Below are 14884 nucleotides of genomic sequence, written 5' to 3'. Positions count from 1 at the left end.
GGTACAGGTTCCCCCTTTCTGTCCTCTTCCTCAAAGCTTTGGAGGCTTGCTGACCCTGCTTGCTTATTCAACCTCTGAGCCATTAATTAGTAATCCTTTGTGGATGGCGAAATTGTGCAGCATGCAAAGGGCCTTAGTTGAACTATACTAGAGATCTGTCCAGGTAATTGAAGCATGCCTTTGGAATCTCTCTAGTCTGTTCAATGATAAGTCTGGTGGCATCATGAGGCTCTTTGTTCTGAGTGTCTCAGATTCTGAACTGATGCCAGCAGCCACAGCTGCAGAGGGTAGCCCTGATCATCAATCAGCCATTTGGACATTTGCCTTTGACATGTAAAGAGTATTGGGATTGTGGGCTGTCTTTAGATCAAGCAATCATGGCATTTCTCTGGATATCATTTCCCAGGTGTTAGCTGTGGCTCAATGGTAGTGCTCTTGTCTCTGAGTCAGAAGGTTGTGGGTTCAAGTCACATTCCTGACACTTGAGCACAAAATCTAGGCTGACACTCAGTGTTGTACTGAGGGAGTTCTGCACTGTTGGAGGTGCTATCTTTTAGATGAGACATTAAACTGAGGCCTTGTCTGCCCTCTTAGGTGATGTAAAAGATCCCATGGCACTATTTCTAAGTCCTGGCCAAAATTTATCTCTCAACCAACATCATTAAACAAATAGTGGATCTGGTCATAATCACAGAACCTTGCTGTGTGCAAATTGGCTGCTGTGTTTCCTACGTTGCAACAGTGACTACACTTCACAAGTCCTTCATTTGCTGTAAAGCCCTTTGGAACATCCTGAGGTTGTGAAAGGTGCTATATAAATGCAAGTCTTTCTTTATAATATATAGTCATATATGAGAGAATAGTACCCCATCCTGTTGACAGAGTTGATTGCTTTTTCCCAAGGGATATGTGTGGTGACATAGACCCTATCAGTGAACCTGGGAAATTCAGCCATTCTGATAAAAGTATGACCCTTTCATGTTGATGTGCAAAGCCCATGAGAAATTAGATGAACTTAGCTATTCACATAAACAAGATATCAGTAAATCACTTGATGCAGTGGTGCTGATGCTGATATTGCAAATGTCTCTCGATGCTGCCTGAACGGATCATGTGGCATGGAAGTTATGTGCCTTTTTGATTTACTGGAACAGGTAGGCTCCAGGTCTGAGGCAAGCAGATGACACAAAACTATATTGCCTCTTGAGTGAAGCTCAACCTGCTGAAGCATTGGTAAATTAGAAGTTTTAAAAAAGATCACCTGTATCTGCAGACATGTGGCATGAGTGCCTGTGGGTGGGTGTCAGATGATGCCCATGGTCAGCCAAGCTTCCCTTCATTGTTCTTCCTGATCCTCATCTTCTTCCTCCTCATAACAGAGGTGCCTGCCATGTCCTCAAGATGTACCTAAACACTTCACAGCCAATAAATTACTTTTTGAAGTGTCGTCGCTGTTGTTTTCTGTAGTCAAATGCAGGAACTAATATGTGCACAACAAACACCATGTAATGAATCTGTTTTGGTGGTGTTGGTTGAGAGATGAATGTTGACAAGATCACTGGAAGAATGCCCTTCCCTTTCTTTGAAAAATCACCATGGGATGTTTTACATGCACCTGAATAGGTAGATGAGACCATAGTTTAATCTGTCATCCAAAAGATTCCTACAGTGCACTACTCCCTCAGTGCTGCTCTGAATATCAGTCTAGATTATGTGCTCAAGCCATAACTTTCTGGTGCAGAGGTAAAACACATAACCCATAACCTTCTTCACTTAGAGGGTTGTGAATCTTTGGAAGTCTCTACCCCAGAGGGCTGTGGATGCTCAGTCGATAAGTCATAGAGTCATAATGGCACAGAAGGAGGCCATTCGGCCCATCGAGTTCATGCCGCTCTCTGTAGAGTCCCATTCAGTCCCATTCCCCCACTCTATCCCCGTAGCCCTGCAAGTTTATTTCCCTCAAGTGCCTATCCAGTCTCCCCTTGAAAACATTGAGTGTCTCTGCTTCCACCACTTCCGTCAGCAGCGAATTCCAGGTCATCACCACTCGCTGTGTAAAACAGTTTTTCCTCACATCCCCCTGTATCTCTTGCCCAAAACCTTAAATCTGTGTCCCCTAGTCCTTGTACCATCAACTAGTGGGAACAGCCTTTCCCCGTCTAGGCTATCCAAACCTGTCATAATCTTGTACACCTCTACCTATTCACTCCTCAACCTCCTTTGCTCTAATGAAAACAAATCCAACTTCTCCAATCTGTCCTTGTAGCTAAGATCTCCCATTCCCGGAAGTATTCTGGTAAATCTCCTCTGCACCCTCTCGAGGGCCTTCACATCCTTCCTAAAGTGTGGTAGTGACCAGAACTTCTTTTTTTTATTTGTTTATGGGATGTGGGCATTGCTGGCAAGGCCAGCATTTATTGCCCATCCCTAATTGCCCTTGAGAAGGTGGTGGTGAGCCACCGCCTTGAACCGCTGCAGTCTGTGTGGTGAAGGTACTCCCACAGTGCTGTTAGGTAGGGAGTTCCAGAATTTTGACCCAGCGACGATGAAGGATCGGTGATATGCTTCTAACTCAGGATGGTGTGTGACTTGGAGGGGAACTTGGAGGTGGTGGCATTCCCATGCGCCTGCTGCCCTTGTCCTTCTAGGTGGTAGAGGTCGCGGGTTTGGGAGGTGCTGTCGAAGAAGCCTTGGCGAGTTGCTGCAGTGCATTTTGTAGATGGTACACACTGCAGCCACGGTACGCCGGTTGTGGAGGGAGTGAATGTTTAAGGTGGTAGATGGGGTGCTAATCAAGCAGGCTGCTTTATCCTGGATGGTGTCGAGCTTATTGAGTGTTGTTGGAGCTGCACTCATCCAGGCAAGTGGAGAGTATTCCATCACACTCCTTGTAGATAGTGGAAAGGCTTTGGGGAGTCAGGAGATGAGACACTCGCTGCAGAATACCTAGCCTCTGACCTGCTCTTTTTGCCACAGTATTTTTGTGGCTGGTCCAGTTAAGTTTCTGGTCAATGGTGACCCCCAGGATGTTGATGGTGGGGGGATTCGGCAATGGTAATACCATTGAATGTCAAGGGGCTGTGGCTGGACTCTCGCTTCTGTGGCTCAAATGTTACCTGCCACTTATCAGCCCAAGCCTGTACGTTGTCCAGATCTTGTTGCATGCGGGCATGGACTGTTTCATTATCTGAGGAGTTGTGAATGGCACTGACCACTGTGCAGACATCTGCGAACATCCCCATTTCTGACCTTTTGTTGGAGAGAAGGTCATTGATGAAGCAGCTGAAGATGGTTGGGCCTAGGACACTTCCCTGAGGAACTCCTGCAGCAATGTTCTGGGGCTGTGATGATTGACCTTCAATCACCACAACCATCTTCCTTTGTGCTAAAAGTAGCACCCCGGCAAAGTTAGCACTCAATTTTTCCCCCATTGACTCATCATTTATTGAACATTTCTCCATTTGACTTTCCTATTTAATGGCTCAGTACAGGTTGCAGATTCGCACAGTTACAGTGAGTAACTGGTACATGTTTCTTTCTTTGTGTTCTACTAGTTTTTTAATCACCTGCTTTTTAAAAAATTTCTGCTTATGTTAAGCAGCGGCATGTGCATGAAAGATCCACTCAAACTTTGTCTTGTTTATGATGTGGCCAGATAGGATTCTGAAAGTATGCCATTGCATAATTTATGGGGTATATTGCAAGAAATTGTTCAGTGTTTTGACTGAGTGTTTGACACTGTCCTGACAATGAGGCAGAACTAGTGAAATTGCTTTAGGGACTGACAGGAACTGGTTTGAGCATCTTTCAGGCTGTTACCCTGTAGTGTTCATCTGGGAGATCATACTGTATGTGAATTATTGTAAAGCAAATGGATTTGGATGGATGGTTCCACAGAAATTGTTAACTAAAATGTAATGTAAATCATATTGAACAGTTACAACTAGTCAACCAAACCAAATCTGAGATAATATTTTCCAGTCTTTGGAGATGCAAACAAAATAAATCACATTCTTGCTCACGTTGCTTTAAAGCTAATGAACAAAAATGTGATTAACAGTTGACACCAATGAATTCGAACAGATGTACTATTTGTTAGATACCATGTAATCATGGACTAGCTTTCAGTCAGTAGCTTGGAGGATTATAGTCACAATTTATTATACATTGTATTTCCTAAAATGTATATGCATTTATACAAAGTCATACAATAAAGACTTTCCTAATATTCTGACCTGTGGCAAGTACTTTGAATGGCAAAAATCGCTATAGAATGAAAAACAGTCCTATTTGAAAATTTGACTGGTCAGTGTTCAGGAATTATAGCCAGGGGGTTCCATGTGACATTTGACAAGTAGTCTACTAAATCCATCTGAAGAAAAGCAGAATAATGAGAAAGACTTTGCAAAAACATTCAGCAGAAAGTGTTATTCACAGACATGCATAGACTTTTGAAATTATGAATACAAATGTGAAAATACACATAAGCACATAAAAAAACATTATTTTAGAAAATGTTAAGCATCACCGACATTGTTTATCCAAATGATTTGCCCAACACAATTACTGTTTGTGTAATATATATCAGCTATTTGTTATGGAGTGTAGTATGCAGCATGCACATAAGTGGCAAAGAGGTGACGGAGGAACAATAACCCAAATTACATTCTAGTATAGTGTTGCAATGCAGGTGTTTGTGTGTGTATAATGACAGATCCATAAACTGCTACTTGTTGACCTTCAGCATTGAACAGCCATCTGTCTTTACATAAATCTGACAGCAGTGGTTAGCACAGTAAAGTATAGAGGATAGTAAGATATGTTCAATTAATATTGATAAGAAATTAATGTATTATCAATAGCATTTTGGCAGATTCAGAACGAATTTTATAAGAATTTTATGAGTTACGCCAAACCAAATCTGAATATTTCAAGCAAATTGACCTATAAACTGTATTATAGCTGAGGATCTTTTAATATTTGTTTTATATGAATACCTATATATTGCAAATCTGATGGAAATACTGTATCATTTATAAAATTCAAACTGCATTAGTAGCACTTCATTTAAATAATGAGCAGCAAAGAGACAGGAACATTGTAATCAAGTCATTTAGAATCTGTTGCACACTGTATTAATGCAAATTGTGCTGTCAGCTGCACAAGGCAGTGCTGTACTGAATATATCACAATGTGATTTAGCTTTCGGCACCTGCTTTTCTGAGAATGTACGGTGTTTCAAAATGCTCTTAATTCTAACTGTTCGCCTTCTATCACTGGTGAGAAAATATATATTGTCATATTTATTTCAGGTCTGACACCACCAACCACTCCTCCACATAAAGCTAATCAAGATAATCCGTTTAAGACTGCAGTCAAACACAGGTCATCTTGCAATTCCTCAGTGCGCAGTCCACCACCAAAGAAATCACGCTTAAGTGATTCTGTCTCTAACTCTCAACTGAGCAGTCCTATAAAGAAAGGTCCTGAACAAACTGAACTGTATGCCCAGCTCAGTAAGACTTCAGATTTACCCAGTGCACTTAGCATTACCCAAAGTGAAGAGAGGAAGTTGAAACGGATGAGCACAAGGCTCTTTGGTGACCATGACTACTGTCAGTTCATAAATGCAAAGGCAGAATCATTAAATAACAGGGCATTCTGCAAGGCACAAGAACCCAAAGACAATAAACTCCAAGATCACCCTTGCAGAGAACCCTTGTCTGGGACGCACAAGCAAAACTTTCTTTCTGCTAATGAAGATCAAGGATATAAGAAGGAAAGTCAGCAGCTGGATACGCAGCCTATCATCTACTCTAATACCAGGATACAACTGAAAGACCAAGAGATCCGGGCTGAACTAAATAAGCACTTTGGACATCCAAGTCAAGCCTTCTATGATGAAGTAGAAGATAAGGCAAGTCATCAGAGAGAAAAAGACTTTTACCATGAATATTATTCAAAACTGCCTACTTATCTCAGTGCAGGGATGTCTCTGGATGGCGTGTTTGATGACAGTGATGATGAGACTGAAAAATTTCTCTATCCATGGGATGGAACACCCGATGGGTTATTAGAAAGACCTTGCTCTCGTTCTCTGTCCAGTTCCCCCTGCAGCGATTCCGTCTATTCACCAAAGACTTATGCACCTTCTCAAAGAATAGTCAGGGCAAGGTCTAGATCTAGTTCCTACCCCAGACGTAGAGCTTATTCTCGCTCCCCATATTCTCATTCCAGATCAAGATCTCCATACAGTAGATCCTCTTCTAGGTAAGTAAACAAATCCTTCTGCTAATTTGGGTAGATGGGAATATGTGTTTATAGAAGTAATTTAGATGAATCACACCAAGGCCTGTATGAGTAACATTTTGTACTTCTGTATTTTACCATCACCATTTTAATTCTATTTTTACAGTAGAATTAAAAAATTGCAAAAATTGCATTTTCCTGCTTGTGATAACAATATGCAGGTGTTAGTCGTAACAACATTAGTCTTTTGTATGGTAAAATAGCAATACCTACAGGTAGTCTATTTTCCTGTTTCCAATGACTGGCTGTAAGAGCTTCTGCTGGACAACTCAGCCCCATTTCAGCTTGCTGTTATTGGTGGTAGAGATATATCCAATAACGTCTAGTCCTATCCATGCTGTGGTTGTCAAATGATTGGATATCAGGAGTGATGATTACAGCTTATAACCTTACTCTCGAAGGAACAGGAATCTAACTATACACCAGAAAACAATTGTCAACATTCCACACCTAGGGAGTGAGGGGGAAGCTCTTTGCATTGCATGTCCCAAATTGCAAACCCTTTTATAATCTGGTTACATGAAGTGCTCAGGGGAAATCTTCCCTTTAAGTTAGAGTAAGAAAGATTATTATATGTAGAACTAACCATCACATGTTGGCCCTGAATTTCCTGTGTGCAGATGCCTCCGATCGGAAGAAAATCTACGAATCTACCGGCTGGTTCCGTAGATCCCGAGGCTTGCGTTCCTGGGCCTCTCCACGTCTGCGCGGGCAGAGGGCCACGTATCCCAGGGTTGCATGTGGTTCGCAAGCGCCCCTGGGATCACGTGAGCCAGGTGAACCAATCAAAGGAGGGAATCCCCCTTCACACTTTTGACAGGTCTCTACACACAGAACTGTCAAAAGTATGAATGGGGATCACATTTAAAAACACACAAACATTAAATAAATTTTTAAAGAACATTACATATTTAAAATTAATTAAAATTTCATCTAATTAAATGTTTTAATTTTTTGTTTAACTTTTTGAAAATAAAATTAAATGTTTTTACGGGGCTAAAAGTAAACTTACCTCTTTGAAGAGTATTTTTAATTTATAAATGAGTTATCAAATTTAATTTTTCTATTTTTCGACACTCTTAATCTGGTAAAAGCAGGCTTTACGCCTGCTTTTACCAGGCGTAAGAATTCTATGGCCTTTCAGCGAGCGGAAGTTGTGCAAAAAGCGCAACTCTCTGCCCGCGGAGGCCCTTTCCCGGGCAGGTGGATGATCTGTCAAGAGGATTCTTGGCAGATCACAAGTGCCGGGTTTTAGCGCATGCGCGTTGCATGCCTGAAACCGGCCCTTGTGAGGCCCCTACGGGTGCGTACACACCCATGGGGGGTCAGAAAATCCAGCCCAGTATAAAGTTAGTTTGCTAGACGTTATAATATATATGTTTTAAATTTCTACAGCTAAAGGAAAATATTAATTTTAGGCAGTAATGGTATTAACAGTGACCAGTAAATTTACTGCCATCTTTCTTGGGACAATAAACATCTGTTTTCATTTAAGATCAATGTTTTTAAAACCCCATTTACATTACCATGAATTATTCACCTGACCTCAAGATCTGTTCTGGGAATTCGGATATTATTAAGGACTGGCCTCACTTATGCCATCAGAGAGGTCGCTTTCTTTTGTTGAGAAGGTTAAGCATATGTACATGATCATTAAGCCTGATATTGTGAGTTTTGCATCATGAAGCAATATGACATTTTGTAATAATGTATGTCATTAAAGCAGAGTCGCTTTTCATGCTGGTGATAGCAGCACAAAATAGCCTTAACTATCATTATGCGGATAGTAAAATAGTGTTAGACCCAGGAGGCTTCACTGTACAAGTGACAAGTTCTGTAGCTATGGCATAACCCAAAAGAATTTGTACTGAAAAAATGAACTTGAAATATCAACATTATATATTGGTATAAATATAACATAAATGAGCACTTAAAATAGTTTGCAACATACTTAAGGATAATTGAAGGGGCAAGACACTATATTTGGCTCAATTATTTGTAGTAATGATATATCAAAAATGAATTGCAGATTGTTTCCTGATATAGATTGTAGATTATATAAAAAGTATGGATTAAAAACACATAAATATTAACAGTGTGGCAGTACCCTAGCTATTTAAAATTAAAGGGATTAATAAATCTTGTCTGATAAGCCTGGAGACCTAATATGAAATTTAAGAAATTTGCGTTCACTGCTGCAAAGAGAACTTGGCACTGTCAGAGTTGGTTGCTAAAACACTGTGCCATTCTTACTCTGTAAGATTGATGTAGGTGGTTGAGTTCAACCCCATATATTCATGAGAGTGGTACTCAACCAACAGCAGAGGTGACAACAGAGAGAGAGGGAGAGAGATGAGGAGGAAGGGCATGGAGTGCATGTCATTCAACCCCACAGGATTTTATGATGAGCCTGCACAGATTACAGCTAAATTAATGACCTCTGTTGGAAAACAGATTTTATTCATTTATACAGAAAGCTTACTTTACAATTAGAGTGTTTGATTCTGAGACAGGGTGTGAATTGCTTTTTTTTCTGTTGCATTTAAATTAGATATTTTTCTTATTGATTTTATGATTACTTGCTTTACTTGTCCTTGGTTAGCAGTGAATAGCACCCACAAGCAACATATGGAGATTTCATAATATAATCTTTATTTTTTTGTCCTCTAGTTTTCTCTCATCTCCTCCCAAACATGTTGATTCCTTGCTGGGACAAGGTTCCACGGGCACTGGCTGCCCTCTGATATCATGCCCCAGTTGGCACTCTTCATACGTGAGACTGGCCAGTGACTGGTAGCAGGCTATTCCGTCATGAAAGGCACCACAGTTTGAGCCAATTATTTGCATATATCCCCAGCCGTACTTCCACCAGGAGTCACTGGATAGTATTCAGGTGGGAATCCTGGTCAGTTTTCTCTTTGTTAACCCAGGGGGACCCTTATCCCTTAGAAGATTGAACATCTCTCCTGGTGTGTATTGCACTTCTACTTATGTCTCTAACCAACTGAGCCATTTAGAGAACTATAATATAATTTATGTACAATTTTTCAATGTACTTTTTTTGTTAATTTCCCCCTCTGTTAAGTGCCCCTCCCACCAAGCCATGATGTCCCCTAGTCTAGTGACAATCTTTTCTGCATGCCTTTGCCAGTACTACTGAGCAACAAGGTAGCTAAAAGGTGTACCAACATTTCTCAGCCTCCTGGTGTGGAAGTGCCTAGACTCTGCTTAGCATCTTCCCTGATGGTTTGGCCGTGAATGTGAAGAATTAAACCCATGCCCTGCTTTCCAGTGGGTTAGTAAATGCTGAAGAGATGTCAATCCTCAGACCATAAAAAAATATATACTATCAGTATTATTTTCAGTGATCATATATTTATATTGATTTTGCTTTATAGATCACATCACTACTATGATTCAGGGCGCAGTAGGGTACAACACAGGTCTCGTGGAAGCCCTTGCTCATATTCAAGGTCACGCTCCAGGTCACCCTACAGCCGTTATAATAGACCCAGGTGAGGGAATATAATAGTGTAGAATCTTTTAATGTATTCTATTAAACCAAAACTTAATAAAGTACACTTTCCTCCTGATGTCAAAACAATAAGATACATTAATATTTCATTGAGATTTTCAGGTAGGTGCTTACCCGGATAAATGTACTCATTTAAAAAAAAAATCGACTTCTTTGTTTAAACCAGAGTTAATCAGTGTTAACTTTGGGCAGGTGCTCCATAGTTGCCTGAATGTCTAACTTATTTGCCTGAATTTATTAATAAATGGATTCCATTATCCAACTTCAAATGCAACCTATTGTTATCAGCTGTATCTAGGGCATAGTGTAGGTGTCGTACCAAGTGACAAAGTTACAGGAAGCAGCGTTCAATCCTTGGTATTTAATTGTTTGAGAAGAATAATGGACAATGATGTATCTAACCAACATAATGCTGTTGATTTTCCCACTTGCCTTTGATCCTTGTTTATCAGCCATACTTCTGCTACCTTTTCAATTTTTTGATGCCATGATGCCTCTGATACCATATGTGCCTCTGAGTTCTCTCTCTTCACAATCCTACATGTGTGCCCCCAGCTCCCCTGTTTTACACCATCAGATGTGCCTCAAGGCTCCCACCTCCTACCTTCTCCATTTGCCTTTATAAAATAGTGATCTCACAGCAAGAGAGCGATTTGGCAATCTAATGGTAGGCATGTCTATCCCAGCCTCCCTCATAGTGTAAAAACAGTCTGTTCTCACTAAAGGTGACAGACTGCTTTAGAGCAGAAGAGAGATCAGGATAGCCTTTGCTTGATTTCTCTCTCATGGTGGGAGCAGGAGGTAGGAGTCCTATTTTCAGGAGCCAATAAGAGTGAGCAGAAGGACAAATTTTGGGACACATGGAATGGGCAGGAGGGGAAAACAATAGAGCTTGTCTATTGAGTAAGTGTTTCAAGAACTCCACTTCACCAGCAAGCAGCAGCTAGATGCTCCATGTATACAGGTAGCTGTTAGTTTCCAGTTCTAGTAAAAACCTACATTCAGTCCTTCAAATTTGGTCTCTCTGGTGAGTAGAAGAGTTCTTTGTGAAAGGCATCTGGACAGTTTGAACCCTGGTCCAAGTAAACATGAGTCCAGAACATAAAATGGTCCATAGTGTGCCCTAGTACAAAAGCAAAATACTGCAGAGGCTGGAAATCTGAAATAAAAACTGAATGCTGAAAGTACTCAGCAGGTCAGGCAGCATCTGTGGAGAGAGACAAAAGGTCATCGACCTGAAACGTTAACTCTGTTTCTCTCCACAGATGCTGTCTGACCTGCTGAGTATTTCCAGTATTTTCTGTTTTTATTCCGTAGTATGCCCTAATTGGCATTAAATTATTAATCTTGTTCTGAGAAACTATGGCGAATGGATGTTATAGGAAAAAGCTGCAGTAAGGGGTTCACTTCTCAGGTTTGAAATTTCAGTGCATTATTGAGACAAGTAAAAGGGAACTTTTAAATAGAAACAGAAACTGCTGGAAATACTCAGCGGGTCTCGCAGCATCTGTGGAGAGGGGAAGGTAGGGTTAACGTTTCTGGTCTTACCCACCCTTTGTCAGAACCCCTACCTTCCTCTTTCCATAGTTACTGCATGGCCTGCTGAGTGTTTCCAGTGTTTTCTGTTTTTATTTTATTTCAAAGTTCCCTTTACTTTGTCTCAACAATGCACTGAAATTTCAAACCTCAGCAGCATACCCAGTTACTGCACCTAGTTCTGTTTTTATTTCAGTCTTCCAGAATTTTGGTTTTTGTAAAGGGAATTTTGCTAGGCATTCAACCTAACTTATGCACAATGCTGATACTGGTTCGCAAAAGTGAAAAATGCTGCATTCCTTAGCACGGATATCCCACACCTTGACAAGCAGAAAGACTCATCAAAACATAAAGGGGGAGAAATTTGTGTGTATAGTGCCACACATTAGCGTCACGAGATGGTGCTAAAACGCCATTCAGAGCTCTACCACCAGCTGATGGCGGTTCCAGCGCCGTATGTCAAATCCATCTTGCTGGTAGTGCTGCCGGTAAACTCGATCGCAAGTGACATCACAATCACGGAGATCATGACGACAGTGAATGTGCAACGCTCACTTGATGCCCGATCTCCCAACTTCATTTTGGCCATTGAACTTACCAGCTGGAGAAAGCAACAACAGGTTGAGGTGACGGGCATCAGCGGGAAACTGGCTCCATCGATGATATTTAAAGGGATCATCAGCAATCACTCGCACCTGACAGGGTTTTGAAGTTTGAGTGGCTGTGTGCTACTTCCTGCAACTGCAAGAGTTTTCTTTAGTTATTTCAAGGTTATTTGGAATCAGGGAGTGTTCTGGCAAGTACAAAACTCCCTCATTATATTTGAAATGCTTCAAACTACAACAATTGCTAAAAGTCATAGGGGCTGTACTAACAGTCGACCTCGCCCTCCAGTATCTACGGCGGAGGGAGCGAAGGCAGCAAGAAAGATGGGAACATATGTGCAGAGGGAGGAGGAAAGCCATCAGGGCTCTCAACAGGAGGCCTTACCCTCCGAGAGTCTTCCAACAGTACTTCTCTTACCTTCAATTAAGCGAGGAGCAGTGTATTAGGAGGCTTCGCTTCACCACGGAGGTGGTCACAGAACGCTGCCACCCCCTGCAACCAGACCTCCAGCCTAAGGCAGGGCGACCACATCTCTCCCAGTGGCAGTCAAGGTCACCGTGGCCCTCAATTTATTTGCCAGTGGATCCTTCCAGTCTGCAGCAGGAGACATAGCTAACATCTCACAGTTCACTGTCCATCACTGCATCAGTGAGGTCAGAGGCTCTCTACACCAAGAGAAGGGACTACATTGGTTTCCTGATCACCAGAGAGAAGCAGGATGAGAGTGCATGTGGCTTTGCCAGGATAGCGGTCTTCCCAATGGTGCAGAGCACCATCGACTGCATCCGTGTGGCTTTTGCGGGTACCGCATAACAATACTGAGATCTTCTGTAACCACAAAGGCTACCACTCACTTAATGTGCAGTTGGTATGCGACCACACACAGCGAATCCTCAATGTCAATGCCCGCTATCCTGGCAGCAGCCATGATGCCTTCATCCTGTGCCAGACTGGTGTGCCAGCACTCTTCCAGCCACCACATCAAGCTAGAGGGTGGCTGCTCGGAGACAAGGGCTATCCGCTCTCCATCTGGCTCATGACTCCCCTCCGCAGCCCTAACACCTGTGCCCAGCACTCCTATAATGAGAGCCATGCTGCCACCAGGAAAATCATCGAGCAGACCATCGGCTTATTGAAGCAATGGTTCTGCTATCTTGACCACTCGAGAGGAGCCCTCCAGTACTCGCCAGAGTGGGTGTCCCAATACTTGGTGGTCTGCTGCATGCTCCACAACATGGCCATCATGAGGGCGCAGCCCTTGCCATCAGGGATTGCAGGACCACCTCAGAAGGAGGACGAGGGAGAGGAGGATGAAGACGAGGAGGGAGAGGAACAGGAGGGCGGGAGGAGGCAGCCAGACAATCAGCCTTCCGGATGGGCAGTCCATGACCGGCTCATCAGACTCCGATTCAAATGAATGAAATCCCAGATCCCCGTTCCTCACCACATCCCAATCATACCATCCCTGTCGCAGGTCATATCACAGCGTCCTCCTGGGCGCAAAGCTGAAATGAGAGACACCACAAAAGATTCAAAACACAATTAATACATTTATCTATACACATATATACATCAACACAATTAACTAATCACCCTTGCGCAATCCCTTAGTGCCTGTAGTTCGTGTGCCTTTTCTTAATATAGTGCTCCTATGCAATGCACCCCCAGTGGCTGCAGCACGGCTGGTGAAAATTTGCTGAGTTTCCATGCGGGAGACTTCAGATGGCCTTGCAGGACGACCTCGACCAGCTCTGGACCCAGAAGGCCTGGCTGTAGACTGCACCACCTCGGCATGTGCAGCAGCAGTTTGGATGACAGGCAGCGTTAAGAGCAATGGCGGAGTGGGAGCACAAATGCTGTCATCCTGAGAGGACAGCAGGCTCCTGCTCCACTGACTCACTGCCACTCCCCCAGGGTGGCACCTCCGCATTCCTAACAATCTGTTGGAGCACAGATTGCTGGCCTGATGTGACACCATGACAGCCCTAGTCGATGGTGATAGACCCAGCCTCAATGGCAGCAGTCAGAGCTTGGGTGGCATCATGCTGAGGCTGCATGAGAGAAGTCTGAGCTTCCTCTGCAACACTAAGACATTGGGTAGCTTCCGCCTGTGCTGCAATGGAAGCTGCGACATCACTCATCATGCGCGCCATCACGTCTGGGTCGCCATGGTCTCTCTGGGAGTCTACCATCATTTGCAGACTGGAAATGATGGGCTCCATGCTCTGCACAGGGCCTTGTGCAATGTTGGAGGCGGACTCCTCCATGCTCCTGGCCATTGCCGAGAGGCTCTCTGGCAACCTTGCCATTGCACCTATCATTTCTGTGTGCGTGCCCATCACCCTTCTTCTAAAGGCCTCCCCATCAAGGTCCTCATCTGAGTCCTGTGCAGCAGAACTCGCATGCCAACTCGCCCTCCGGGGAGCTGGCCCCCGAGCTACCCTTTCCTCCTAGCCTTGCTGCAGCCCACTCATGCCCGATGCCTCACCCTGTGCAGATCCCGCTACTACGCTAGCCTCTAAAGAACGCGTAGTGCCAGTACCTGAGCTGGTGTCTGCAAGTGACAGCTGCAGTGATGCGGTGTCTTCTTCCTCCTCCTCCTTCTCCTTCTCCTCCTCCTCCTCCTCTCCCCTCTTTCTCTCTGCGGTGCCCTCAGGGACAAGCTGCTCAGGTGCTTGCTGATTGTCTGAAAACAGAAAGGCACAAGAGTCGGGTTACGGTGAGGGGAGGGGTGCAGGAAGGCAGAAATGCATGCATACAGCATGAGTAGCTTGAAAGCAAGATAAGATTGTGGGCTGAGGGGGAAGTGGGATGTGAGAAGAAGGACTGGGAATGAACATACCGTTGTTGTCCCCAAGGGGGGTCAACGTCGTCGGTGGCCACGGTGCCCATGACCTG

At 43.4% G+C, this 14884-nt stretch overlaps 1 protein-coding gene across 9 annotated transcripts in view; it reads left to right on the top strand.

Moving 5' to 3' along the window:
- ppargc1a (peroxisome proliferator-activated receptor gamma, coactivator 1 alpha) overlaps positions 1–14884 on the top strand; it is a 476227-nt gene that overhangs the window by 436106 nt on the left and 25237 nt on the right. For all 9 annotated transcript variants that reach the window (XM_085967770.1, XM_085967703.1, XM_085967743.1 and 6 more), the window contains 2 exons: positions 5313–6270; positions 9708–9824. In XM_085967770.1, the coding sequence (XP_085823896.1) occupies positions 5313–6270; positions 9708–9824 (1075 nt within the window). The remainder of the gene's footprint in view (positions 1–5312; positions 6271–9707; positions 9825–14884) is intronic.

This window comes from Somniosus microcephalus, chromosome 2, assembly GCF_052327205.1.
Source record: "Somniosus microcephalus isolate GS21.2 chromosome 2, FLI_Smic_1.0, whole genome shotgun sequence".
NCBI lineage: Eukaryota > Metazoa > Chordata > Chondrichthyes > Squaliformes > Somniosidae > Somniosus > Somniosus microcephalus.
This window is presented reverse-complemented; position numbering and strand designations above follow the sequence as displayed.